The 27155-nt window shown below is 57.6% G+C and overlaps 4 protein-coding genes across 5 annotated transcripts in view; 3 read left to right on the plus strand and 1 right to left on the minus strand.

The window, feature by feature from the left end:
* The window catches only part of ZMYND19 (zinc finger MYND-type containing 19), a 3738-nt gene extending 2920 nt beyond the window's left edge, over window positions 1–818 (plus strand). Inside the window, exons 4-5 of the mRNA XM_030885399.2 lie at window positions 3–183; window positions 264–818. Of these exons, the coding sequence (XP_030741259.1) occupies window positions 3–183; window positions 264–407 (325 nt within the window). The 3' untranslated portion in view covers window positions 408–818. The remainder of the gene's footprint in view (window positions 1–2; window positions 184–263) is intronic.
* A 1587-nt stretch (window positions 819–2405) lies between these two features.
* On the plus strand, window positions 2406–9418 carry DPH7 (diphthamide biosynthesis 7). 2 transcript variants are annotated; one of them, XM_013007692.2, is made up of 9 exons: window positions 2406–2777; window positions 3354–3490; window positions 3982–4069; window positions 4246–4337; window positions 4643–4815; window positions 5899–5971; window positions 6196–6261; window positions 6394–6566; window positions 8838–9418. In XM_013007692.2, the coding sequence occupies exons 1-9, from the start codon at window positions 2511–2513 to the stop codon at window positions 9203–9205; spliced, it is 1437 nt and encodes a 478-aa protein (XP_012863146.1). In that variant the 5' UTR covers window positions 2406–2510; the 3' UTR covers window positions 9206–9418. The 2 variants fall into 2 exon arrangements, with proteins under 2 accessions (XP_012863146.1, XP_045145138.1); XM_045289203.1 differs by lacking the exon at window positions 6196–6261.
* Window positions 9419–9849: 431 nt separating this feature from the next.
* On the minus strand, window positions 9850–11988 carry MRPL41 (mitochondrial ribosomal protein L41). The gene is made up of 3 exons (XM_004714464.2): window positions 11777–11988; window positions 10454–10588; window positions 9850–10324 (listed from the first exon to the last, which is right to left on the minus strand). Exons 2-3 carry the CDS (start codon window positions 10548–10550, stop codon window positions 9909–9911), a joined length of 513 nt encoding a protein of 170 aa, XP_004714521.2. The 5' UTR covers window positions 10551–10588; window positions 11777–11988; the 3' UTR covers window positions 9850–9908.
* PNPLA7 (patatin like phospholipase domain containing 7) overlaps window positions 11559–27155 on the plus strand; it is a 49904-nt gene continuing 34307 nt past the window's right edge. The window contains exons 1-18 of the mRNA XM_004714465.2: window positions 11559–11619; window positions 11830–11997; window positions 13096–13170; window positions 13267–13348; window positions 13452–13534; window positions 14054–14145; window positions 14237–14377; window positions 14500–14659; window positions 15553–15633; window positions 17863–17991; window positions 18375–18455; window positions 19120–19228; window positions 19382–19534; window positions 21066–21166; window positions 21276–21422; window positions 21748–21825; window positions 22378–22583; window positions 24022–24153. Coding sequence (XP_004714522.1) covers window positions 11968–11997; window positions 13096–13170; window positions 13267–13348; window positions 13452–13534; window positions 14054–14145; window positions 14237–14377; window positions 14500–14659; window positions 15553–15633; window positions 17863–17991; window positions 18375–18455; window positions 19120–19228; window positions 19382–19534; window positions 21066–21166; window positions 21276–21422; window positions 21748–21825; window positions 22378–22583; window positions 24022–24153 — 1880 coding nt within the window. The 5' untranslated portion in view covers window positions 11559–11619; window positions 11830–11967. The remainder of the gene's footprint in view (window positions 11620–11829; window positions 11998–13095; window positions 13171–13266; window positions 13349–13451; window positions 13535–14053; window positions 14146–14236; window positions 14378–14499; window positions 14660–15552; window positions 15634–17862; window positions 17992–18374; window positions 18456–19119; window positions 19229–19381; window positions 19535–21065; window positions 21167–21275; window positions 21423–21747; window positions 21826–22377; window positions 22584–24021; window positions 24154–27155) is intronic.

Genomic DNA, 27155 nt, shown 5'->3' on the forward strand with positions numbered 1-27155 from the left:
AGGGAGCAGAGTCTGTACTGGCTGGCTATCCAGCAGCTCCCCACGGACCCCATTGAGGAACAGTTCCCGGTCCTGAATGTCACCCGCTACTACAACGCCAACGGGGATGTGGTGGAGGAGGAGGAGAATTCTTGTACCTACTATGAGTGCCACTACCCGCCCTGCACCATGATTGAGAAGCAGGTATGCTCCGGGGACAGGGCTGGGGGTCTCGGGCCTCTCCACTCTCAGACAGTGTGTGACCAGTGTACTCTGTCCTGCAGCTCCGAGAGTTCAACATCTGTGGGCGGTGCCAAGTGGCCCGCTACTGCGGCTCCCAGTGCCAGCAGAAGGACTGGCCTGCCCACAAGAAGCACTGCCGTGAGAAGAAGCGCCCCTGCCAGCAGGAGCTGGAGCCTGAGCGGTGACCGTGTGGCGCAGGCCCTGCCGCAGCCGGCCTCACGTGGGCACGCTGGACACACTGGTGGCTGGACCAGGAGATGCGTGCAGCCCGGTGCAGTGCCCATGGCCACAGAGACCTCGCACAGACACCTCCAGCGCTGCTCAGGTGGAGCCAGCAGAGGCCACCAGGACGTTCCCATTATTTATATGTTAATATGTTTGTAAACTCATGTACAGTTTTTTGGGGGGGAGGTGGTGGGAGGGTTAGAAGTCACAAATAGAACCGTTTGTTGTGATCCTGAAGCGGGCCTCGCCTCTCAGACGGCCCAGGGCAAATGCCCTAGCCTGCAGTGCAAAGCGGGTCGAGCCCTGGTGCCCGCTCACCGCCACCTGCATGGAAGTCGTGTTTACACAAAGTAAAGGGGCGAATCACTCAACTCTCGGCCCTGACTGCTCTCCTCACCCTGTGCTGCTGGGTCTCAAGACCCCTGGGTCAGTGTACCCGGCCTCTGAACGGCTCCTGTCTGCAGGGAAGTGGCCAGGCTTGGTGATAGTGGAGCAGGTGCCAGCTGTCCAGGGGGAACATTTAGTCCAGGGGGAACATTCTGGGCTCGGGCATCTACTGTTTTGCACCTTGGCTCACGTAAAGTGGCTAGCTCAGCATGCTCATCTCAGAACTGGGGTGGGGTGGGGTTGCTCCCTGCCAGGCCTACCCTCCAAGGCCATGGTTCCCTTCACCTTCTCTCCTTTCTGTCCCTTAACTGGGGACAGTCCCTTGGGGGGTTTGGGGCCTGAAGAGACATTTCTGACAGCTTCCGCAACACCTTGGGCCACCCTCTGGGCAGTTTCTAAGCTCTGGTCACCTCAGTGGGTTACTTGGGCTGTTAGCCCCAAGGTGGGTGGTTCAAATTGCATGAGGTAACACAGGCCATCAACTCCCATGACGACCGACAGTCTCCGAAGCCCACGGGGCTGTTCTGCCTTGTCCTACACGTGGACTCAAGTCAGAATCCACTCAATTGCAACAAGAGTGGAGCTTGGTTGGAGAGCCGGGCAACCTATGGCGGCCTCGGCTGCTCTGTGTTTTCATAGGCCAGGACTGCTTTCCTTGGAGTGGGAGGCTGTGCCTACAGCAGCACTTGGCTCCACTCTTTCCATGGCCAGTGACCTTTCAGCTAATGCTAGCCTGCTGGGGATGGGGATTGCACAGGGTCCTAGGTGGTCTTGCAAATGGACTCCCAAGACCACGAAGCACCCAGTGTGCATGCTGGTCTCTTGTTAGCCTTCAGGAGTAACTGGGTGGCTAGGCTTAGCGCCTCGTGAGCCTTGGTGCTTTTGAAAGATGATTGGTACTCGGTGAGAAGTGGCCAGGGCCTCGGTGACCCAAGCTGTGAAGTCTCAGAGCTGCAGGCCAGCTCCTATTTGAGTAGGGTGGTACTGGGTGTAGCAAGGGGGTGGGGGCTTCTCCTGGTTTCCCACACCCAGACCCTCCCTTGTTCTGGGTCTTTGTAGACATATCTCTGAGCTACTACTGAGCAGGCGTGTCCCGAGTGAGCTCAGGGTTCTCTTTCCAGTAGAGATGGGTTGTTGCTTCTCTGGGCTACCTGCTCCCAGGTGCCCACTGGCTCCCAACAGCACTCTCTGCAGCCAAACTCCCTGCATGGACCTGTTAGTGGTGGGCAAGTTCTAGACTGGCCTGTCTTCCAAATACCATTTCCTCCTCAGGGCCTGGGAACCCCTACCATCTCAGTGCCCTGCCCCACATCGAGAGGTTCACATGTCGGGTCAGGAGTTGGAAGGCCTTTTAGGGCCCGCTTCTCCCCACCCCGCCCCCCGTGAGACCATACCACACACAAGTTGCTTCTGCCACAGGGCGGTTGGCTCAGCCCCTGGCCAGGGCGACACGTGGAGGAACTTACCGCCAGCCAGCAGGTGGCGCAGAAGCGCCGCCTCCCGCAGTCGGAAGTCCCGCCTGGCGTCCCGGAAGGAGTTGGTAGACCGGTGCCGAGGGAAGTGTGGCTTCGGCTGTCCCGTGGCTCCCTCCCCTTAAGGGTTCTTGCTCGGCCTGCCGCCACGACCTCGATCCCCAGCCCTGTTCCTGGCCCTCGGTGCGGCCCCTGGCCTTCGGCATGAGTTCATCTCGTTCCCGCCGAGCCGCTCTCTCCGACCAGGCCATCCCCTCTGGCCTTGCCCCGGCCGCGTCCGGGGAGCACATCGCTGATAACGTCGTGGTCGACGGCTTAGTGCGGGGCTCCCGCGGCCAGTTGCTGCAGACGGTAGACACGGAGTACACCGCGGACTCGGTCGAGTGGTGCCCGCTAGAAGGCTGCAGACACATATTGGCGTGTGGCACCTACCAGCTGCAGCAGCCAGAAGACCGGCCCGGCATGAGAAAGGTGCGGGCCGGCAACCGGGTCCGAGAGGCCTAGGATGAGCCTGAGAGTCAGCCCAAGCCGGAGCGTGGAGCCAGAAGTCCCAGGCCGAGCCAGTGGGCCGAGCTGGAGAGTTGAGCCCCGAGCTCAGAGGGCTCCAGGGAGGCGAAGCCCCGGCAAATGTCAGTCCTCTGGACGGAACACGTTTCCCTCTGTGGAGTCATACAGGCGTGGAGGATGGGGGAAATGGGCCGAGTGGCTAGAATAGGGCTTGGAATAGGAGTGTTCTGAAGATTGGAGCTCACAGTCTCTTCGGTGCTGTACGTAGGCTCTTGTGGGCATCTATGAAGATTTAAGCCAGGCCCCTGTGGTCATCTTAACTGGCACCGACCTCTGTTGGCAGATTTAGAAGCCATGGTCAATATTGGTTTCCAGAAGGCTCACCTGTTCATTTTATGAATCTGTCTCCAGGAGAGGGGTACTTCTCCACACCGAGGAAGCTGGGGCTACTGCTTCCAGGGAGAATTCCGCTGCCTGGCACACCTCTCACCCTTAGGCTCTATTAGAGTAATCGGAGGATGTATCTTCATTTTTTTGAAGGATGATGCGGGCTTGAACTGGGATCCTCCAGCCCGCTTAGGTCGCCTCTACCTGTACAGCTTTAACGAGGAAAACCCTTCCACCCCCCTGGTGGAAATCCAAAGGAGAGACATGTCTGCCATCCTGGACATGAAATGGTACAGTTTTGATAAATCTGCCCCAGGTCTGAAGTTTGCCGTGTGTCATTAGCTAGTTGCTAAATCTGGCAGCAGCTCAGGCTCATTTCTTTACTAACTTTCCTCGTGAACTTGATGGTTTACCAGTAGGTGGCCAGCTTTGCATTCCACAGTTGGCACACACACGCTGTGTGTCAGGGTTAGGAAAGGAGGAATGGGAGCAGGAAGCAGGGCAGGAGTGGGAAAAGTGAGGAAACTTTAAGTTGATTGCAGGGATGGGCTGAAGCCGGGGCTGTTTTACTGTCAGGCCACCTGCTGACTTTGAGGCTCCCGCTAGCCTTGGCCCACAAGGTCAGCCAGTGGCTGATATCATGACTTGAGAGCCTGGTTGGGCAGCCAGCCAATCAGAGCTTCACTACTCAGTTTGGGGGCTGAAATGTAAATGATCAATCACTGGGATTTGGATGGTGATGGCCCATCCCTGTTCTGACCGAAGCACGTTCTCTTTTCAGGTGCCACGTATCAGTGGCTCACCACACCCTCTTGGGTTTGGCAGATGCTGGTGGATCCGTGCAGGTGCTCCACGTGGTGGACTCTGAGGTCAGTGACGGGGAAGGGGGGGCTGGGGAAATTGTATGAGCTCCTGACATCCCCTCAAATTCTGCACTGCTGGAGGTACAGATGCCAGCCATGCTTTGACTTAATGGGCTAGAGGAATGGCCTCTGGGCCCTGGAAGGAAGGCAGCCCCAACGATGATCCCTTCCTTTCTTTCCAGAATAACTACTCGCTGCAGCCCTATGGCAGCATCTCTTTCGGCGAGCAGAGCCTGGCCCTGTCCCTGGACTGGTCCACTGTGAAGACAGGAAGGTAGTGAGGGCAGGGCTGGGGCAACCGGTGGTTCTAGGCCAGAGAACTATTGTCCTCTTAAGTTGCTGTGACTCCCTAGCCTTGGGACTGTGCTCTCCGATCTAAAAAGAAACATTTCCTGCTTTCTAGATCTGTAGCAATGTTTTCATTTTGAACCTGACATTGAGTTCATTTGGCAAGCTACATTGGCCTTTGCCAAATACCTTAAGGGCCACTGAGTTCATGGACATGGTCCGCAGGCTACCTCAGCCTCAGGTGCCTTGGGGACCCAGAGGTGAGTAAGAGCTTGGGCTTTCCTGCTCTAGGACTGATGGCCAGCCCTTGAAAATCATCAGCAGCGACTCCAAGGGGAAGCTTCACCTGCTGAAGGTGCATGAGGCCGAGAGAGAGCTACAGGTAGAGAACACATGGCAGGCCCATCATTTCGAGGCTTGGATCGCAGCTTTCAACTACTGGCAGACAGACATTGTGTACTCAGGTGGGCACTGCCCTCACTGGCCGCTGGCTCTGGGTGAGCTCTGCATGGGAGGGAGGCAGCAGGCGGGGCCCACGGCCAAGGCCTAGGAGACCGCTTCTTGAGGTGGTGGGTGGTCTGAGGCACAGGTGGGCAGCCTACATCTTTGATCGCATTCAGCGGGGCAGTGTGCTGTGCCGCCTGTGTTCCTTCTTCGTTCTTTCGTTGTAAGCATTATATCAGATGTTTGGCTTATTCGCCTGTTTTTAATACCAAGGTATATTGCTTATGTCTCCAAATATGGTGAATTTCACTCTGTGTTCTTGGTTCTTTCTAGTTTTTCTGGGACAAGTGCAATATCTGGTTTTGTTAGGACAGTGTTGCTCCTGTTTGTTAAGAGCAGGGTTTCCAGGGTGCAGTCTGAGTCCCTGCCAGTTTCCTTTCCTGTCATCTGTTTCCCACATTATCACAATGTCTGATACAAGCACAAGGTGTGAACTAGGAAGTCACAGCTGGTGTCGACTCAGGGGGAACCTGGGGGTTGAGGGGAGGGATGGTGGCGGGTGGAGAGATGGATGGTGAGAGGGTGGGGGGATGAGGAGTGGGTAGAGGGAGGGATGGTGGCAGGTGGAGAGGTCGTCATACCTGGCCCTTTCCTTTTGCTTTTCTCCCCTCCCTATGGACCCACATCTTTGGCGGCTTCCCCCTCCCCAGAATGCCCCTATCCACCCTGAGTCTTACTTCCCTTCAGAGACTGTTTGAGGGTCAGAACCCCATCTCTCTGTTCTTTCCTCCCATCCTTACATGTCACTTCAGACAAGCACAAGACCCCATTTCATGGTCAGGCTACCGCAGACATTTTCCGTTAAGACATGTCTGGAGGTGTGCTGATGGGTCAGCCTAACCACGGTCCCATCGGGCAGCCAGACACAAGACCTCCCACCTGCCTCTGCAGGCCCTCTAGGCACAGTGGCTTCTGTTCGGGGTGTCCAGGGTTCTCCTGCCTGGGTGAGAGGCAGGTGGCCATGCCCAGGAAGAGTCATTTGAGGGCCCCTTCCACCCCCAAAGTACTGTGTCCCCTCATCAGTGCTTTCCTTCTCTACGCAGGGGGCGATGATGGGCTCCTGAAAGGCTGGGACACCAGGAAGCCACACAGTTCACCTCTGTTCACCAGCAAGAGGTACTGCAGGGCCACCAGACTGGGTCGGCACCTGGTACTCCGTGGGTCAGGTAGGAGCGAGTGGCACCCAGTCCACTGAGTCTCCCCCCCCAGGCACTCCAGGGGAAGAGTTGGAGCAAGTCGTCCCCCTTGAGCAGTGTTCCTCCACCCCCAGGCACTCAATGGGAAGAGTTGGAGCAAGTCTCCCCCCTGAGCAGTGTATCCCGTGTCCCCCCCCCCCCCAGGCACTCCATGGGCGTGTGCAGCATCCAGAGCAGCCCTCACTCAGAGCACATCCTGGCCACGGGGAGGTGAGGCAGTGGCGGGGCCCGTTCCTGCTGGGTGGGAAGGTCTCGGGACCGTGTGTGTATGGGCAGGGGGTTGGGAAGCGACTCTCCCACCTGGGAGAGGCTTCTGAGCAAGCGCTGTGGTGGCTGTTCCAGCTATGATGAGCACGTCCTGTTGTGGGACACACGTAAGATGCAGCAGCCGCTGGCAGACATACCTGTGCAGGGTGGCGTGTGGAGGCTCAAGTGGCACCCTTCCCTCCCCCACCTGCTGCTGGCTGCCTGCATGCACAGCGGCTTCAAGATCATCAACTGCCAACAGACCCTAGGTGAGTGGCACCTGCTTCCATGGGTCCTCAGCCCCGCTGGGCACTTCTGGCCCTTGGTGGGCGGGCCCCGCCTAAGGCCCCCATGTATTGGTCCTCTCACCTCTGGTGAAGAGAGCATGCTCCAGTCAGCGACCTGCCTTGCCCTCCTTTCAGGTGTGCTCCTTGGCCCAGGTGGGCCGGCACCGTCCCTGTGCATATGTGCATGCATGTCCCTTCTGCTTAACCGGCCACCCCTACCCAAACCCCTCCGTTTTCCTGTGCCCTTGACAGTCAGGCCCTCTGGGTTTTTTCTCTCTGTTCCTCAGCCTCACTTTCTTTCTCCCATTTATCTAAATGGGATTTCCTAAAGCTTTTCATTTTGAAGAAATTGCCCACTCACAGAAAAGATGCAAGACTAGGCTAGCACACGGGCCCCTGCCCTCACTGATGGCTGCACCCATGCCCGCCTCTCTCTGCTAGTGGGCATGTGTACTCACAGCAGCAGGCTGCTTGGCAGAACCAGTGTGGGTTCTTTGTTCTCGTCCTGCTCCTAGCTGCTGTCCACGTGACCCCAGCTCATGGCCCCTGTGCACAGTGGCGTGCGATCCAAATGTGGTTCACTCTGTTGTCACTGGCTGAGTGTGTGGAGGGTCGTTTTAGAAGTCAATCGCCAGGTATTTCTTCTCAGTCTGCCTGCTCTGCACAAACCGTAAAGCCTCATAGCCACGTGCAAGCCACGGCTGACCACCAGCAACGCATGAGGCGTACTGGCCAGGAATGCAACCAGGTCACCTGCACGCAAGCTGAGAATTCTCCCGAGGCACCGCTGCCCCGGACACACCTGCAGCCTCCCAGTTACCTCCAGGATACAGTGCTAGCGCCTCAGAGATTGCGAGTACACTGTGTATCCCCGAGGCACGCGGCACAGGGGCCATGTACCCCCTCTGGACACACAGAGGGGAGAACCCAACTCCACAGAAACCCAAGGCCAATTGCCACAAGGCAGAAATCAGACATGCCGCCATCTGCCCTTGGCTAGGCGACCACCCTCATGAGCCAAGTTCTGTTCCAGACCTGAAGGGTGACTCGAGAGTTCCACCCGTCTCTCTGTCTGAACAGTAAGCCTTTGTTGATCATTTATCATTTTGTTCCACATCCACATGCCTCCCCCCCCCCCCAAATTATACAGGGTCTTTTTGTTTGCTCTCTTTCAGAGGGGTTGGTAATGGTAGCAGTTGTTAGGTGCCAGTGAGTCGGTTCTGACCTATAATGCCCGCATGCACCACAGAATGACATCCTGCCTGGTCCAGTGCCATCCTGATGTTCCCACGCCTGAGCACATGGCTGCAGCCGCTGTGGCCATCCATCACCTGGAGGGCTTTCCTCTCTTTCGCTGCCCCTCCACTGTGCCAAGCATGATACCCTTCTCCAGGGGGACTGGTCTCTCCTAACATGTCCAAAGTCATGCCACTCTTGCCTCTTAGGAGCACCCTGTCCGTACTTCCTCAAGACAGATCAGTTTGTCCTTTCAGCCGTTCATGGTACTCTCAATACCCTTCCCCAGCAGGGTTACTACATACCCTTGTCTAGTTCTTGTCTCAGGGCTGTGGAGACCGAGGGGTCCATTCGATTATCTCCATGTAGCTTTGGTTTTCTTCACTCTGCTTTCTCCTGGACGGTGACAAATCAACGGCTGCACCTTACTTGGCTGCTCACAAGCTCTTGAGAACCCTTTGTTACTCACCAAAGTAGGATATAGAATATCTGTGAACTGTTATGTCAGTTGATAATTCCCGAGAGCATATTCCCAAGCTCTGAAGACCGTTTAACTCACTCCCTTCCAGTGCGTTTGCTTAAGTCGTCAGAACTATGGCCCCTTTCCAGTCCCACCCCAGTCTATGAAGAAACGTGGTCATGTGTCACTCTGCTCAAACTATTTATTGACACCTCTCAAGCTAAAGCCCAGTCTGGAAGGGTCTAGTGTGCCGTCAGACCCCTCTCTCCTCACCGACTAACCCACTGTGTGTGCTGTGGTTCCAGGCACGCTGTCTTAATCTTGCTGCTCCAACAGCCCTCCCATGCATGATGCTGCACGGCCCCCTGGGTGTCTTCTCTGCACCCACAGCACTGTGTGCGACACTCGTCTCTGACCCCCGTCTTACAGAGCTCAGGCCCCACATCTCGCTGGCTCTGTGAGAGCCAACAGCCCATTTGTGAGTGTGGGTAGGAAATGGCCATTAGCAGGCAGGGTGCATGGTGGTGAGTGCATTTCTCTTTGTTGATTCATTCCAGAGGGGAATCCGGACTCTTGTGCCATCTCACTGTCCTATGCACCACTCAACTCGCTGACCTATGGGGCCGACTGGTCCTGGCTCTCCCTGAAGCCGCCACAGGCCCAGCAGCAGGCCCCGTCAACACCCTTCCACAATGAACCGGGAGCCTGTTCCGCCGAAGATGTGATATCTGGCCTGAAGTCCCTAAGCACAGTGGGGGATGAAGATGGAGAGGAGCATGCGTCACAAGCCAGGCTCCAGCATGTCGCAGGGAAGCCCGGTGACTGTGACCCGGTCCTGGAAGGCACCGGCTCGAACATCAGCCTCCTAGCCACGTGCTTGTTTTACGATCACACGCTTCACCTCTGGAAGTGGGAAATGAGCTGACCTGGAGAGCTTGCTTGGATGACCCATAAAGCCTCATTTCCACAAATAAAGCTGAGGATGACATTGAGGCTCTGCCGTTGCTGAGGTCCATGGCTGTCGTGTGGACAGCCAGAAAGGTTGTTAGCAGTGTTTGACCAGTTCTCCCACTGGGACATGCCAATTTCGGTTAGATGGTGTTGACAGGATCCCATGTAATAAAAATGACCAACTCCAGCTGATGACCTTTTATTTAATTAAAGATGGCTAGGTCCACCTTTTAAAAGCAGGATGTTTAACATAAGAGCTGATTAAGAGCTATTAAAGACCTGCATGCATCAAAATAATGGCCGGTGTCATGGAGCTGGTTCTGACCCACAGTGCAACCAGAATAGGAGACAGTAAATTACCAGTTTGGCCGTATCTTTCAGGTTTGCCTCGAGAATGGTCAGACTTTTAAAATCAGTCGCTTTGAAAACCCTGTACTGAGGAACTGGGGTAGGGGTAATGGATGAATCTGTACCATAATTCTATTCACTGGTTTTGCATTCTTCCTCAAGCCGTTTTTTTTTTGGGGGGAGGCTGGGAATGCTTTGTTCACCTCCAGAGTTGCTTTCAGGGCGGGGTGTAACCTATGGGTGGCATACTCTTACTTCACAAAGTACACACGCTGTTAAGAGCAGCTTTATTGGACCTTTCCAAAGCTCCCCGGGGAGTCCCTTGCTGCCTACCGCGCGAAGTTCTTGGGGTACAGCTGGAAGAGCTTGTCTTCCTGCGTGGGCTCAAATCCATACTTCTCCAGGTTCTCTGGGTCAAATGTACCCTCTTTAAAGTCTTTTTCGATCGCGGGAGCAGCCGTTTGCAGGAAGAGCTCCTTGGCTGTCAGCGGGGTGTCGAGGCCCTCGGGGACGCGGTAATTCACGTAGGGCTTGAGCTTGAAGCCGGTCAGGTCGGGGACCACGAACTCGGGGACCATCTCCTTGATGACCACGAACTTGTGGCCGGGAGCGTGCTCGCCGGTGCGCTTGGCGCCCCGGCTCTTGTAGAAGGTGCGCGGGCCGCGCTTACTCGTCCACTGGCTCATCCGGTCCGCTCCCCGGACCAAGCCGCGGGTCACTCCAGTTAGGATGCCCATGGCGCCGCCTGTGAACAGACAGCGGGCGCGTGAGGCGCCGGGTTTGGCATGCGGCGCTGGTGGCTCACGACCCTTGCCCCAGGCAGCCCTCCTCCCACTTACTGACCGCCCCGGGGCCCCCAAGTCCCTCCACTCACCCGACTCAGCAGCCCACGCTGCGCTCCGCTTCCGGCCAACAGCAGCACCGCCCCACTTCACAGCAACAGCTTCTCCGATTGGCCGCCGCCGCCGCATTCAATGCGCAGCCTCAGCGCCGCGAGGGGCGGGGCCACCTGAGGACTCGGCCAATGCCCCGGGAGATTTAGGGTTAGGAGGCGGGACCTTCGCCGACGGGGTGTGACGTCGGGGACGCGGACGTCCGGGGCGCGGGCGCCGGCCCGGTGAGTGGGCGCTGCGCCCGGGGCAGGGCTGGGGCGGTCGGGGGACCGAACGTTGCCCTATGCCCCGGGGCCCCACGACTAGCCTCCTGGCTCCTCACCTCCACCCATGCTAGCTGGGCACTAACTGACCCCAGCGTCCATCGCCCCCGTCACCCTGGCAGGGCTGACCCCAGGTCGGGGCCTCCACCTCGCAGTGCCTCGCCTGCCGCTGAGTGCGGTGCGTCGTAGGTCCTGGTCCGTTTGAACTGGCCCCCAGGGATCTTCCTCACAATCCCGTCACCTAGGGTTTTGACCCCCATGTCCTCTCCCCCAGGGTGACCCCTCCCCACTAGAATCCTCTCCCCCAGAGTCCTTGGGCCTGGGTCTCCCCCGGAGTCCCCTTATCCAGGGTTCTCTGCCCCAGGGCCCCTTCCCCAGAGTCCCTCTCCCAGTCCCTTCCTCAAGGTCCTGTCTCCTGAGGTCCCTTCCCCCACAGTCTCCTCCCCAGCGTGACCAACCCCAGAGTCCCCTCCTCCAAGACCTCCTCTCCCAGAGTGGCCCCCAGGGTCCCCTCCCCCCACCCAGCGTCTTGCACTCAGGGTCCCTCAGCAGTTCAGCTTAGAGCCCACCCAGGGCGCCCTTGTGTGGGCCTGGAGCAATCAGGGGGCAGCGCAGTAACAGGGCACAGACCCCCCCAGGCTGCAGCCTCTTGGGCTATTCTCTGGGGGAAAATCATGACAAGACAGCCCACCCTGCTGCTGCCCTGCTCTGAGCGGCCTGGAGCCAGGAAGCCTGCTCATCAGGGTCCCCTCTCCTCCGGGCCAGTCAGTGACAGGACTGCTGTTGGAAGCCCAGTTCCTCACAGTGTTCCTCTTCCTCTGTCACCAGCACACCCCAGAGCCAGGATAGCGACTGTAACCCTGGCTGCCCCACCCACTTGACTGGTATGGCCCTCCCAGATCTGCCCCCTGACCTGTGGGAGCTCCACCCCTCCCCCCACCCCCCCCCCCCTCTCTCCTCTGGAAGCCTCGCCGAACCACCTCTGGCCTGTGGTAGCCCCGCCCCCTCGCCTACTGGAAGTCCCGCTTCACCCTCACTGACCCAGTAAGATGCCTTGGTCTGTCTCTCTGCGGCCACGTGAGGGCTCTTTACAGGCGGAGGGCAGCGGGAGTCAACCAGCTGGCGTTCAGGGCTCTCCAGCGGCAGCAGTTTCACTCAGTGACTGACGACAACGAGCCTGTCAGCTTCTGCCCATTTGCACCCTCTTGTCTCCTGATCGCCTGGTTTTAGCCATGGAGAACGATCCCAGCGCCTGTCTGGAGGTATGCAGCCAGAGTACACCGTCCTCCTTCCACACTGGGAGAACAGGCTCTTTCACCACCGCCCCGACGCTGCTTGTCAGAGCCAGCAGCGTTCCTCACTGTCCCTCCCCCCCACCTACCCATGCTGGCGGTCCATGTGACTGCAGGACACTGGGAGGTCACAGGGCCCTTGCCAGTCCCCAGTGGGACACCTGCAGCCACCTCCCACAGCCCTGCCTGCGTCCTGGCAGTGACCACACACCCGAGCCAACAACACACCCAGCAGTGGGTCAGGATCCACTTTTGTCCCCAGCGAGGGCCCAGCAAAGGCTTCTGGGTGCCGGGTGACATACTTCCAGGAACTTCCTGGAGTGCCTTCTGTCCCAGGGGCTTTCCACCAGGCTGTGCAGTGGAGGCCAGCTCTCCCGATGCAGGTGACCGCTGTACCCTGGACACTGGGTCCTCCTGGAAAGGCTCAGTGTGCGCCTCACCTGCATTGAGCTGTCTGCAGGGAGGAGCTGGGTGGCTAACAGAGGGACGGGGCTCTTCTTAATCTTCTTGGAGATCTGTCCCCACCCCCACCCCCCAGTCTGTCCATTACTGCCCTACCTGCGTGCCTGGGTCCTGGGGGCCCCTCACTCGAAGTCAGACTTGGGGCTGTTGGTGGGGGGAGGGGCGCATAGGAGGTGGACCTAGAGGGCCCCAGGGTCCCCGCAAGACTGCTGACTTCCTTCCTGCTGTGCACTCTCTTCTCGCTGCCTGACCAGGCCCCTGACCTGTGTGCTGACCACACCTCCTGACACTGTCTGAGGGCTTGACACCAAACGGCCCAGGGACTGTGTTGGGGGCAGCAGGCTGGCCAACGCCACCAGGGAGGGGCTGCCAAGGCAGTGGTGTCCCTAGGGTTGGTAGTGGCTCATCACCACCACCCTGTGTCACTGCACTGCCAGTGGAGAGGTGGGTCTCTGCTCTAGCCATTGGGTGAGCAGAGGAGCTCTAGGGAGCTTTGGGGCCATTTGCAGGCTAGCCCTACCCACCTGGGTGGGTTTCTACCAGTATCCAAATGACAAGTCTGCCCCCTTCTCAGCCCTGACCCTGGCTTCTTTGTCTCTGCTCCAGGGTCATGTCTGTCTGGGCCCCACCCTACACCACTGGGGGCTGCAGCACACCATGGAGAACTTGCAGTCCACTTTGGTGAGACCACCCAGCACCTCAGGGATGGGCACCTGGGTCACTGGGATCTGCATCCATGGAGCCTTGCTGACCTGCCCTCCCCCGGCCTCTCACCAGCTCATTGGACTTGTGATCGGGGCTGCACTGCTCCTCATTGGCTGTGGCACCTTTGTCGTGTACCGAAGGGTGAAGCAGGCTCGTGAGTAGAGCAGCCAGCAAGGATGGGACCCAGGGTGGCTTCTGCAGATGGAGTAGCCTGTGTAGGGCCTTTCTGGCTGAGGCCTGCCTCGCGCTCCCCCCAGGGCAGCCGCAGCCTGCTGCTCCGCAGTACAGATTTCGCAAGAGGGACAAGGTGATGTTCTACGGCCGCAAGATCATGAGGAAGGTAAAGGCCTCGCTGCCCACTCAGCCTTGTGGCTCCAGGGCAGGCAGGGCTTGGGGGATCCATTGCCTGCCCAGTCTTACAACCACAGTGAGAGGCGGGCAGCCAGTGTTCTGGGCAAGTGGCTGAGTGCAGGTTCTCAAATAACCCTTGAGAGTAGAGGGCAGGGGCCCTGTGAAGCAGGCTCTGAGGAGGGGCCCCTGACTGACTCGGGAGGGGCTGTGGTCAGAGTAGTGCAAGGGTGGAATCTAGCGGAGGGGTGGGAGTCAAGGACAGGGGCCGTGGCAGGAGCAATACAGGAGTGGGAGTTGGGCAACTGAGGGCTTGGTGCCACTCTGAGCAGGTGCTGGCTAGGGCTGCTCTGGCTCCCACCATCCTCAGTAGCTGTCAGATGATCCTTGACCCCCATCCTGGGCACCTGGGCTGGGAGGTGGTGGCACCACTGGGCATCCCTTAGGATCCCTTAGGGTGAGGCCTCTGCCTAGGCCCAGTGCTTCTCTGGGTGTCGTCTGTGCCCTGTAGGTGACCACCCTCCCCAACACGCTTGTGGGGAGCAGTGCTGCACCCCGGCAGCGGGTGAGGAAGAGAGCCAAGGTGCTGTCCCTGGCCAGAAGGTACAGGAAGGGACTGGGTGGGCTGGGCAGGAGGCTGCTGCAGTGGGGACCTCCCCTGCCCCGGGCCTCAAGGTGGCCTTTCTGCCCGGAGGATCCTGCGATTCAAGAAGGAATACCCGACACTGCAGCCCAAGGAGCCCCCGCCCTCCCTGCTGGAGGCCGACCTGACGGAGTTTGACGTCAAGAGCTCGCACCTGCCCTCTGAGGTCCTGTACATGCTGAAGAATGTTCGGTAGGGGCGCCGCCCCCAGGGCCAGGGCAGGGGTGGGGGCGAGCCTGGGGCAGGCTGGGAGCAGAACCCAGTGGTGAGCACTGCCGTCCCGGCCGGCCAGCCCTCCCTCTGCCCCTTCCCAGGGTCCTGGGCCACTTTGAGAAGCCGCTGTTTCTGGAACTGTGTAAGCACATGGTGTTCATGACACTGCGTGAGGGGGAGCACATGTTTCGGCCAGGGGACCCGGATAACAGCGTGTACGTGGTGCAGGACGGGCGGCTGGAGGTCTGCGTGCAGGACACGGTGAGCCCCCCAGCAGGCTGCTCTCAGAAGACCTGCACCCTCAGCCGCCATCCTCGCTCACACTGAAAGTCCTGGCCTGCTGGCCCAGCACCTGCAGTCCAAGCACCTGCAGTCCCTGACTCACCCGACGCACGGAGCCCTGTGTGCTGCCCTCAGCCCTCTGCTCACAACCCCCCTCATTTCGAGGGCAGTCGCCAGGAAGCTGGGTGCTCGCCTCTGCTCTGTCATCTGAATGTGGCCCCCTCCAGCTCCCCAGGGGGTCGTGGTGGTATGTGAGCCCACCTCCTGTGCCTGAGTCTCCACCTTAGCTCAGGCTGCCCAGGTGTGAGGGTCACAGGGGGACTGCTACCCCATCTTGGGTTTCTGAACCCAAGCTCCTTTCTGAGTAGAGTTTGAGTCCCACCTTTGAACCCCAGGCCCCATCGGGCTGGGGAGTGGGAGCCACGGAGGAGGCTCTGAGGCCTGCTGCAGCCCAAGACGGGAGACAGAGTATAAGGCACCTGGTGCTGAGGTGGGACACGTCCTAAGAGGCTGGGCTGGGGTCTTTACATACTCTCTCCTTGCCAACAGGGGGCTCTCTAAATGCTGGTACTTACACAAGGGGAACGTTTGTGGGAACATGGAATGAAAAGATAATGGAATTTCTATTATCTAGCTAACTGGGTGTTTTGAGCTTGAAGTTGAGTCCGTCCTGGAAAGGCAGCTGTGGCTGAGATGCTGATGGGGTGGGGCAGGGGGCTGGAGGGGGTGGTTACCCGCCTATTTTGTCCTCCAGCCCCCGAGGAGGGTGGCCAGTGGGAGGTGCTTGCTTCCTCAGCACTGGGGGCCTGAGGCTGAGCCTGCAATGGCCTGGGCAGATGGACAGATGGCCCCCTTCTGCTGCCCACCCCCAGGACGGCACTGAGGTGGTGGTCAAGGAGGTCCTGGCGGGAGACAGTGTCCATAGCCTCCTCAGCATCTTGGACATCATCACAGTGAGTCCCGGCCTGTGGCCTGGTTCAGCCCCTGCCCTGCTAGGAGGGTGGGCCCCTTACAGGGACTTGATCAAGCTTGGCATTGGCAGGAGGGACTCTTGTGCCGGAGCGGGCGGGCGGTAGGGGGGTGACAGCCCAGCCGGGCCGGTGCGTCAAGAAGAGCTGGGCATCTGCTGTCTTTCAGCAAAAAGGAAACGAACAAGGGGTGGGGGTGGGGCGGCCAAAGCCAGTGAAATTGGAAATAGAACACCAAATTGGGGAAAATAAGTTAAATTATCAAGAAAATGGATAATTCTCTAGCTAGACAAGTGAAGCAAAAAAGGAGGAGGACAAAAACTACCCACGTTGATAGACCCTACCGACATCAAAAGCCTCACAGAGAGTATTGCAGATGTAAAGCCCCAGGAACCTCTCTGAAGCGATGAGCAGGTTCCCTGGAAAACACAGGACCACCGCTACTCAAGAGAAACAGGTGATCTGCCGACCTCTCCAGGGAGGCCACACCTCCACCGGCCAGGAAGCTCTCAGACTACCGGGCGGCCCTACGAAATGCTAGCCAACATTTGCACAGACTTCCAGAAAAGTGAAGAGGAGGAAATGCCCCCAGTCGAATTTTTTAAAAAATTAGCTTAATTTTTATATAATAACCTTCATGTTTAGAACAATTTGGGGTTTGAAGGAAAATTCTTGCAGGAAGCAAGTTTCTGCTCACCTCTCTTCATTTGCAAACCACGTGATTACGTGGAAAAGCTCATGGGCTCCATAGGAAAGCTACTCGGACTTAGGAGTGGTCCATAAGAATACAGAGTTAATGTGGAAGAACCAGTTGTATTTCTGGAAATGTAAACATTAGAAACAGTAGCATTCACATTAACACCAAAGACATGAAATCATCCAATAAAGTATGTGCAGGACCTCTGTCTGAAGATGCCTCTTCACCGATGAAAGAAATCAAAGTTATTCGGGGACAGGAAGATGCCAAGTGGTGTCTGCCGTTCTCCCCAAATGGTCTGACAGAACTCCAGTCAGGGTCTCAGCGGGCTTTGTTCTGGGAGAGACAGGCCGGCAGAGGGGCGGAAGCCAGTGACTCATGAACACCGCTGACTGCCCGCGGAGGTGTCCCTGCTCCCGCTTCACTGCAGCCTGGAAATAGACGCAGGCAGAGTCAGCCGGCTTCTGACTGTGGTGCCAAGGCAGTTCATGAGAAAGGGTGACCTTTTCAACAGATGGTGCTGGGACCTGTGGATGGCTGCATGCCAAAGGAATGGCCCTCACCCCAGCCAGGCCTCACGCTCAGCTCAGCGTGGACAAGGGTCTCCACAGGGAGCCTAGAAGGAGGAAGCTCTCTCAAACCCTACCCCAACCCCCTGCCGTCCAGTCAGTGCCCTCTCACAGTGGCCCGATAGGGCAGGGGGTGGGGGTGGGGGCCTACCCTGGGGTTTCTGAGACTAGAACTCTGTACAGGAGGAAAGGCTTAGTCTCGCCCGTGGAATGGCTGCCGCTTTTGTACTGCTAACCTTTGTGGTTTGTAACAAACACATAAGCACTCTGCCACCAGGGCTGCTGTAGGAAAACCTCAGATGCCCGGTGGATGAAGCAAGCCCTGCTTGGTTAGCATGATGGCTCACTGCTATGCTCACTGCCACCCCGTCAGCGCCCACTCAGCGACCTGCCCCGCCAACTCCTTGGGATTTCCAGGGCTGCACATATTACGGGCAGTTGAGCTCGTGCTTCTGCAGAGTGGCCAGCAGCACAGTGCAGAAAGGACCCAGGGCACCCCCGGGGCCCCTTAAAACCTCATAAACCGGACACCACAAAGTAAGAAGTCTCTGACGGACACCACTGGAGGATGAAAGTCTGTCTGTCCCACCACAGGCAGTACAGGACGTCGAGAGCTCAGCCACCCAGGACGCCAGCCGGAAATCCCACAGCCTAGCAGATATGGGCACCCCCCCCCCTGCCCCCGACCCACCTCACATCCCAGGCTTCTCTCTGGCACCTCCTCAGGCCCAGCTGGAGGTTCACTCAGCATCACTGGGAACTTGGGGCGCTGGCCCGGGGAGAGGGCACTACTTGCCGAAGCTCTGCTTGCCTGGCTTGAGGAGGTCCTGGTGCTTTGGGGCCTGCGCCCCTGGAGGCAGGGCTGGAGGCTTGCCCATCTAGGACCCAGGTGGCAGGAAGGGGGGCCTGTGAGTGGCCCATGGTGACTAATGGGGCCTTTTGTCACAGGGTCACCCTGCCGCATACAAGACAGTCTCGGCTCGTGCAGCTGCCCCCTCCACCATCCTCCGACTGCCAGCCGAGGCGCTGGAGGGTGTCTTTGAGAAGTACCCCGAGACCCTGGTGCGGGTGGTGCAGGTGGGTGCTGCAGGGTGGGCGGCCTCGGAGACTGCAGGGTCTGCATGCCATGGGGCTCTGCCCTGCCCAGTGCTGGGTGGATGGGGTCCCTAGAGGGAGGCCCCAGCCCCAGGTGGGCGGAGGGTTTGGGGAGCAGGGTCTAGGGGACTGGGAGGGAGGGCCCTTGGCTGTTTTCACTTCAGTTACATTTTACAGTAAAAAGCCAGTCGGCCCTCACTAGGCAGAGCAGATCAGCTCTCCTCCCCCCAAAGAAGATCCTTTCTTATGAAGTGTCGCACTGGGGGAGGGTCAGATGGACGGCTCTGGTGCCAGGTGTTCCACTCGCTTTAGCGTCAGGCTGGCTGTTCAGCCAGGTGCTGCTGCTGAGTGGCCGCTCTCCTCAGATCATCATGGTGCGGCTGCAGCGGGTGACCTTCATGGCACTGCACAACTACCTGGGCCTGACCACGGAGCTGTTCAACCCCGTAAGTGCTGTCCGCCCGGAGCTGAGTGCTCAGGTCACGCACTGACGTGAGCTGTGAGCAAGGTGAGCATCTTGCTCAGCTTATTCTTCCCAGCATGTGTACCACCTGCGCTGGGTTTGTTGTGTGCACACTGCCTGGCCTCGCCCATGCCAGGAGAGCAGAGCAGGTATGGGAGCCTTCCAAGGGGCTCCTGTCACCGCCCCTGGGCTGTGGCACTCGTTGGTGGCTCCTCCTTCCACACATCCGCCCTCCTGCCAGCATGTGGTGCCAGTTCCTGCCCCTGTCCTCCTGTGGCCACCGAGCAGGACAGAGCTGAGCCAGCACCAAAGCTGCCAATGGTGCTCAGTTGGCGTGGGCGGAGCTAGGGCTGGCTCTCGCAGAGGGCAGCCTGACCCACAGCCTCCACCAGCGACTGAGTCCTGCCAGCAAAGCCCTGTGACGGGAGCAAGGCGCTGACCAAGCACACGGCCCTCAGCATGCCCCTGGTCAGGACTTCCAGCGTGCCCTCAGCCAGCAACTGGGCCTGGGCCACCAGGATCTCCCTCCACGGCTGTCCCTGTCACGGAGGACAGTGGAGCATCCAGCTCCTGCAAGGCTGCCCTAAGTCTCAAGAAGCCCTGGCCACCACAGAGCCCTGGCCTGCTGACCCTCCTTTCCCCCTCAGGAGAGCCAGGCTATTCCACTTGTGTCCGTGGCCAGTGTGGCCAAGAGGCAGATGTCCGGGAGCCTGGATGAGCGGCGTGAGAAACCTCTGAGAGAGCCCTCCCACCCAGGTGTGCCTGGGCCTTGTGACCCTCGGCCCTGTGGCCTCGGGGGTGGGATACCCTGGAGAGTGGAGCTTCTCCAGCCACACCCTGAACCCCTGGAGTTGCACGCCCCTACAGCATAGCTGGCTTACTTGGGTACACCCCCCCACCCGGTCCCAGACAGAGGGAGTGCCTGCTCGGGGAGTTCGGGGCCTCTGCTGCGAAGGAGCCTGTCTGTCCCACTGCCGTCGACCCCCCAGGAGGCTGAAGTTCCTGTCTGTGATGAGCTCCGAGAGGCCCCAGCGAGTGGCCCCAACCCTGGGGCCCCATCAGGTACGGTCCTGTCGGGGTATGTCGGGGGTACCCCACTGGCCAGGCAACCCATGGAGGCCAGTATGGCACTGTGTGGTGTGGAAAGGAGCCCAAGGCCCCGAGGGACGGGCCTGCACTGCGTCTGGACCCCTCCCTCCTCCATGGGTCCCCTGCTGAGCTGCTGTGTGAGGCCCTGCTCCAGTCCAGTCTGGTTGGGCATCCTCATCGCCTCACCTTGCTTCCTGGCTCCTTAGCGATCTCTTGCTGTCTCAGAAGAGATCTGTTCAGGGCCCAGCTGCAGGCAGGGGATGGTAACCACAGGCATGGAGGTCAGGGTTTGTACCACATTTGGGGCACACAGTCAACCGTCACAGCCAGGTACGTCAGGACCCCACAGATGCCTGTTGGTCTCTGAGGCTGGCCTCCCACCAGCTCCTGAGCATGTGTGCAGCCAGTCAGGTGGTACCCTCTCTCCCTGCTCTCCTGCCAGGTCTGTGTGCAATGCCCATGTGCCTTGGCTTCACTCTCAACCGGGTCTAGGAGGCTCTCCGCTTGGGGAGTCTGGGTCCAAAGGCTGGACTCCACTCTGGCTCCTCTTTCTTTGTGGTTCGACGTGACATCACATGTGGTTTACTTTTTATCTCAAGTTAAAACTGACTCAAGCTGAGCCCTCATCCTGTAGATTACGTAGTACATCCTGCCTCATTATCCTAACGTGCCTAATCCTGCCTCATTCGCCTCAGTGAGGGAGGAATTACAACACAGACAATGACATCAGACCAAGGACGGGGTCCTGAGAGTCACGGCCCAGTCAAGTGCACACATGCCGGGGACACGGTTCAGTCCGAAACAAGCCTGGTGGTGCTGCACACACTGATGTGCCCCTCGGCTGTATGAGCCCTCGGGCCCATCATCTTGGGCGCCTGGGGCAGGCAGGCCAGGCCCCTGGGAGCTGGCCCTGACCTCGTCCCATAGGCTGGCTGGTATGGAGGCACTCGTGCCTGGTGACAGCTTTATGAACACAGCAGGTGTGCTCCCCAGGTGGCTGACCCAGGTCCAGCTAGCCTGGGTCTCTCCTGCCTGGCTGCCCGGCCGCCCTCTCTCTGGTCAGACTGTTCTGGTCAGTGGGAGGCCTGCCAGGTGCCCAGATCATTTGGCACCTCCCTCAGTGTCTTGCCTGACACTCACCTGCATCCGCAGTGCCTACCTTCCAGCCCCTGGCCCCATGCGGTGCAGACCTCCTGTCTGTGGTTGAGGAGTGGACGTCCAAGCAAGGCCTTCCAAGGCAGCAGCTGGGCACATGGGTGGCCAAGGCCTGGCTGCGTTCTCCTGATGCCTGCACTGTGCAGACCTGGCATCTGTGGCCAAGGAGGTGGACGAATGAGCAGGGTCTTCAGAGAAGGCAGCTGGGCACTTGGGGGGCACCAGCCCCTGGGCCACCCTGAGTTTGGATGGACCTGTGAGGGGTCCTCAGTGTCCCTCTGTGGCTCTCTCCTGGACTCCCAGGTCCTGGAGTGGGAGTGGGTGCCCTGAGTGCCCCCTCCTCTTCTAGGTAGCTCAGTGGAGACCAGCTCGGACCTGCAGACAGCCTGCTGCCACGCTCGCACCTCCCCACCCACCGACGAGCACGCTGGGAGCTGGGCAGCTGGCAAGGTGGGTCCTACTGGTCCTTCCTCAAGGTCAGGAGGCCAGCCCCTCTTGACCAGGCCGAGACCGCAGGCCCTGGGCCAGCCTTCTGATGCCGGTACCCTGTCCTCTCCAGTCCAAGAAGAGTGTGTTCGTGTCGGAGACCCCGTCTGCCATCTTCCGCTACTCTCAGAGCCACTCGGACGAGGCCATGACCAGCAGGAAGACAGATGCCATCTTCAGGGCCGCAAAGAAGGACCTGCTTACACTGATGAAGCTGGATGTGAGGGGGCATGGGGGTGGGTAGGCAGCGGAGTGGTGGGAGAGCAGGGTGAGGCAGGGCTCCCCCTCGTCTGGCTTGCTTTGGTGGGACCTCTGCCCACTGCCAGGTTTTCTTCCTCTGTGCCCCGGCCTTCTCCGAGGGTTGGGGCTCCTAAGGCCTTGCCCACCTTTCTCTTGGGACAGTGCTTCTGGCTCAGGCTGAGTATGTTCTGTCCCTCTGACGCCCCCACCCCGGTGCCAGCTGTGAGTGGCCCATGATGGGCAAGCTCACATGGTCTTGTGGCTCCTGGCTGGCTGCCTACCACCTCCCTGCTTCTGTATCTCAGGACCCCTCCCTGCTGGATGGCCGAGTGACGCTTCTCCACGTGCCGGCAGGCACTGTGGTGTCCAGGCAGGGCGACCAGGTGTGTCTGAAGCTTTGGATCCTGCATGGTGACCACGGCCTCTGTCCCTGGGGCAAGTTGGCTAGCGCCACTCTGCCAAGATGTGGGAGCTGAAGCCCAGGGGGTTCCAATGGAGCCTCTGGTACCCCTGACAGCGGTCATTTACTGTCACCTCTCCTGGGTGTGTCACACCAGGCCAGGCCATCAGAGGCCAGCCCTGCAGACTTGGGGCTGTGTGTGCTGCCCTGTCTGGGCACATTGTGCTGGGGATCAGGCGGGGGAAGAGGCAGGGTTGGGGGACCAAGGACACTGTAGCAACAAAACTCTGCCCTTTCTTGGTTCCCCTGGGGGGCGGGGGAGCAACCAGAAGGCAGGCAGATAGGGCAGTGCCAGCAAGGGCCAGGGCTCTGTGAGCAGGAGGCAGGGGAAGGCCAGAGGGTGTACCTGGCACGTGTGATGGGTGATGCAGCAGGGGGCAGGTGACTCGGACAGGTAGGATGAGGGGATGGCTGGCACAGGGCACAGGCAGCACGGGGGCTGGCCATCCTGCCTGACATGCTCCTGCCTTCCCAGGATGTCAACATCCTGTTCGTGGTGTCGGGGCTGCTGCACGTGTACCAGCGCAAGATCGACAGCCAGGAGGAGACCTGCCTGTTCCTGACGCACCCAGGGGAGATGGTGGGCCAGCTCGCCGTGCTCACGGGCGAGCCCCTCATCTTCACCATCAAGGCCAACAGGGACTGCTGCTTCCTCTCCATCGCCAAGAGCCACTTCTATGAGTGAGCCCTCTGCCACCCGCGGGGACCACGCGTGTGCGTGTGCTTGATGCACGTGGGCTGTACGCAATGGCGTGAATGTGTGTGCATTTGCATGTGTGTGACAGGAAGCAGGGCAGCATGTGTGAGTGTATGACGTGTGGTGTGACAGCATGTTAGTGTGTGTGTGTAGTAGGTGTGCGCATATATGGATGTGCGTGGTTTGTGTGGCAGCATATTAGCGTGTGTATAAGTGTGTGCGTATGGTGTGTGTGGCACCTCCATGACGGCATGCATGTGGTGACAGCATGCATGTGTGCACATGTATGTGTGTGACAGGAATGCAGCACCACATTAGCGTGTACGCATGTATAATGTGTGTGGCATGTGCACAGTGGCATGTGTATTTGCACATGCATGTGCGTGGTGTCATGTGGCAGGCATGTGTGACAGCATATTAGTGTGTATACAGGTGTGTGTGTGTATAATGAGTGAAATGTGTGTCAGCAGGAAGGTATGACAGCATATTAGCATGTGTGTTCCTGCATGATGTGTGTGGTGTGCATGTGACAGCACAGATAATGTGCAGCATATTGATGTGTGTACATGTGTGCTGTGCATGGCATGTGTGTGACAGTGCGTGTGCACGCCTGCGGACAGGTGGGCTGGGCCATCAGATGGTGTGCAGCCTTGCTTCGTCCTTGCTCTCGGGCCTGGCTTACCCTTTGGGGATCATGTTGGGCTCATTTCTGAGGTCCTGCAGTCCCCTGGGCCTGCAGTGCAGCACCTCAGGGTAACTGGCTCCTGCCCCTTCCTGCACCCTGCCCTCCTATCTACTTGTGCCCTGCCTGCTACACTTCTCAGTGCCCTGCCCTCCCACCCACATCCCTTGGCACCTGCCCTGAGTCTGGGCTCCCCCCGCCCCCTGGGGTGTCTGACTTTCAGGCAGTGCTCCCTTGACCCCTTAGCACGTCAGTTACCAGTGATGCCACCTCCCTCAGCCTCCCTCCAGCCTACCCAGGAGCAGCTTTTTCTCTGCTTACCCCTGGGCCTGGGCTTCTGTTGGCCCCCAGCCCCAGCAGTGGTCTGATATGTGGGCCAGACAGGCCTGTGTGGTGGTCCTATGCCTGTCGTCACCCAGGTGCCTCTGCTGCTTGTCCTGCCCAAGTCTGCAGTCCCACCTCACGCCCGTCCCCTGCTCTCCACCCTCACTTCCCTCTAGTGCCTGCCTCTCCCTGCGGGGGGTGGGTGCCTCGCAGCTTGTATGGAGGCAGGGGCAGGGAGGTGGGAATAGGTGGCTGCTGGTGTGTGTCTGTCAGGTTTCTGGAAGAGGGCCCAGAGCTGTCCCCCCGGGTATAGAGCCCCCCCCTCGCCTGCTCTCAGGCGGCTCTGCGGGGAAGCCAGACGATGGGGTGAGGGGCTCGGTTGCTATGGGCCTGGACCCAGGTTCCCTGGCCTGCAGGATCATGCGGAAGCAGCCGACTGTTGTCCTGGGCGTCGCACACACGGTCGTGAAGCGCATGTCCTCCTTTGTGAGGCAGATCGACTTTGCACTAGACTGGATGGAGGTGGAGGCCGGGCGTGCGATCTACAGGTAAGGTGGGCAGGAGCCCCCAGGGGGATAAACAGCGGTGAGGCCCAGGCTGGCTGTGGCTGTGGCTTGAGGGCTGCCTACGCTCCATTCTGGGCTCACACAGCGCTGGCAAGAGCAGACGTTCACGCTGTTGAAGCGATTGAAAATGCCATGATTGGTTCAGACGCACCTTAGTCTTCCAAGGCACATCTTTGCTCTTGAACACTTTAAGGTCTTCTGCAGCAGATTTCCACGATGCAATATATCCATCATTTGACTTTTCTTTCTTTCATTTGACTTCTTGACTGCTGCATCCATGAGCATTGATTGGGTACAAGTAAAAGGAAGTATTTAACTTCAATCATTTCTCCATCCATCGTGATGTTGTTTACTGGTCCAGCTGTGAGAGTTCTGTCTTAGGTTAGAAAACCCAAAGCCACTGCCACTGGGTCAATTCCCAGTCCCGTGACCTGCAGGACAGAGTTAGCTGTGCCGTTGGGTATCCAAGACTGTAAATCTTGACAAGAACAGCCTCTTCTCCTTCCTCCCTCGGAATAGCTGATGGGCTGGAATCGCTGACTGTGTAGTTACATGTAACCTCTGTGCCCTCAGGGCTTGGAAGCTCTGCTGAAATGTGTGCATCACGGGTGACCCTGTTGACATTTGAAATACCAGTGGCGTGGCTTTCAGCACCACAGCCGTACTCAAGCCACCACGGACGACACACAGACTAATGTGCTCCAGGGGATGGAAGAAAGGGTGAAGTCAGATATTTTCAAAGGGAGGCTCAAGAAAACCAAGTAAAGCCTTATAATGAAGTGTGCAAAGATCCAAGGTTTAAAAGCCAGACAGGAAGGACACAGTATTACCCAAAGAACTGAATAAAGAATTCAAGCCCACTGTTGAAATATTAAAGGATCCTTAAGGGCAAAATAGTGAACGATCCAGGAAGCAACTAGAGAAGATGAAATACACAGTTTTGCACACTAAGTAATCGTTTGGCGTGCAGCCGTTTCAGGAGGTCACAAGCAGCACAGGGTCAAGTCTGATGGGATTAAAGGGGAAGGCCGTTCTGCACTGGACCGCGGCACACACCCCGCCACCACGCTGTTCTCAGCCCACAGCAGCCCAACAGGACAGGCAAAAACTGCTCTACTGTGGGTTTCTGAGGCTGTAAATCTTAGGGGAGAAGAAAGCCTCACCTTTCTCCTGAAGCATGGCTAGTGGATTTGAACTGTTGACCTTGCGGTTAGTAGCCCAATGTGTCACTCACTATCCCACCAGGGCTCTTTTGGTTGCACTGAATGCATTGTTTTGGCAAAAACAAACCACAACCAGCCTCCAGTAATTGATAGAACACCTGCGGAAATGTTCCAACAGTTGGGTATACCCCAGGAGGTGCTAAGAAATCTGGAAGACACCTACTTGGCCAACCGATTGTAAAAGAACCATATTTGGGCCAATTTCAAAGAGAAGTGATGCAACAAAATACAGAAATTGATAATATCACATGCAAAGGAGCCCTGGTGGCGCTGTTGGACAGGTATTGGGCTGCTACTTCTAAGGTCAGTGGTTCAAACCCATCAGCTTCATCTGCTCCCATATGTTTTAGTCTCAGAAATCCTGTATAGGGTTTCTCTAAGTGAGAAACAGTGTTGCTGTTTTTTATAATTATGCAAGTATGTTGCTGAAGATTATTTTTATTTTATTTATTTAATTTTTAATCATTTTATTGGGGGCTCATACAACTCATCACAATCTATACATACATCACTTATATAAAGCACATTTATACATTTGCCCTTATCAGTCTCAAAACATTTGCTCTCCACATAAGCCCCTGGCATCAGCTCCTCATTTTTCCCCCTCCCACTCTCGCCTCCCTCATGAACCCTTGATAATTCACAAATTATTATTTTGTCATATCTTACACTGTCCGACATCTCCCTTCACCTACTTTTCTGTTGTCTGTCCCCCAGGGAGGAGGTCACATGTAGATCCTTGTCATCGGTCCCCTTTTTGCACCCCACCCTCCTTCCACCCTCCTGGTATCGCCACTCTCACCACTGGTCCTGAAGGGATCGTCGTCCTGAATCCCCTGTGTTTCTGGTTCCTATCTGTACCAGTGTAGTGTACACCCTCTGGTCCAGCCAGATTTGTAAGGTAGAACTGTGATCATGATAGTGGTGGAGGAGGAAGCATTTAGGAACTAGAGGAAAGTTGTATTTTTCATCATTGCTACACTGCACCCTGACTGGCTCGTCTCCTCCCGCAAGCTAAAAATTACTTCCAATGGCTGCAGCAGTACATGAACAGGGAGCTGCTGGAAATGCAAGCCCGGTTCAGAAGACCTGGGACAAAGTGTTGCTGACATCACATGGGTCTTGGCTGAGAGTAGAAAATACCAGAAAGATATTTGCCTGCGTTTTATTGACTATGTAAAGTCCTATGGCAGTGTGGAGTTTTAGAAAGCATGGATAACATAGGTAAGAATGGGAATTTCTTAACACTTAATTTTGATCTTCAAGGAAAGGTTGAAATTGTCAAGAATTTCATTGCCAGCATGTCTGCCGTAAAGGAAACACAGCCATTATCAAAAAATATAGCGTCTGGGGTTTTAAAGGCTTAAAGGTAAACAAGCGGCTATCTAGCTCAGAAGCAACAAAGCCCACATGGAAGAAGCACACCAGCCTGTGTGATCACGAGGTGCCGAAGGGATCAGTTATCAGTCATCAAAGAACAAAAAATCATATCATTGTGTGCTCACCTCCATGATAACATCGCTGAAGACAAATGGGTGCATAAGCAAATGTGGCGAAGAAAGCTGATGATGCCCGGCTAGCAAAAGATATAGCATCTGGGGTCTTAAAGGCTTGAAGGTATACAAGCAGCCATCTAGCTCAGAAGCAACAAAGCGCACATGGAAGAAGCATACCAGCCTCTGCGATCACAAGGTGTCGAACAGATCAGGTATCAGGCATCATCAGAACAAAAAAATCTTACCATAGTGAATGGGGTGGTGG

This window comes from Echinops telfairi, unplaced genomic scaffold, assembly GCF_000313985.2.
Source record: "Echinops telfairi isolate 266 unplaced genomic scaffold, ASM31398v2 ScPeMD7_25;HRSCAF=90, whole genome shotgun sequence".
In the NCBI taxonomy this organism is placed as follows: Eukaryota; Metazoa; Chordata; class Mammalia; order Afrosoricida; family Tenrecidae; genus Echinops; species Echinops telfairi.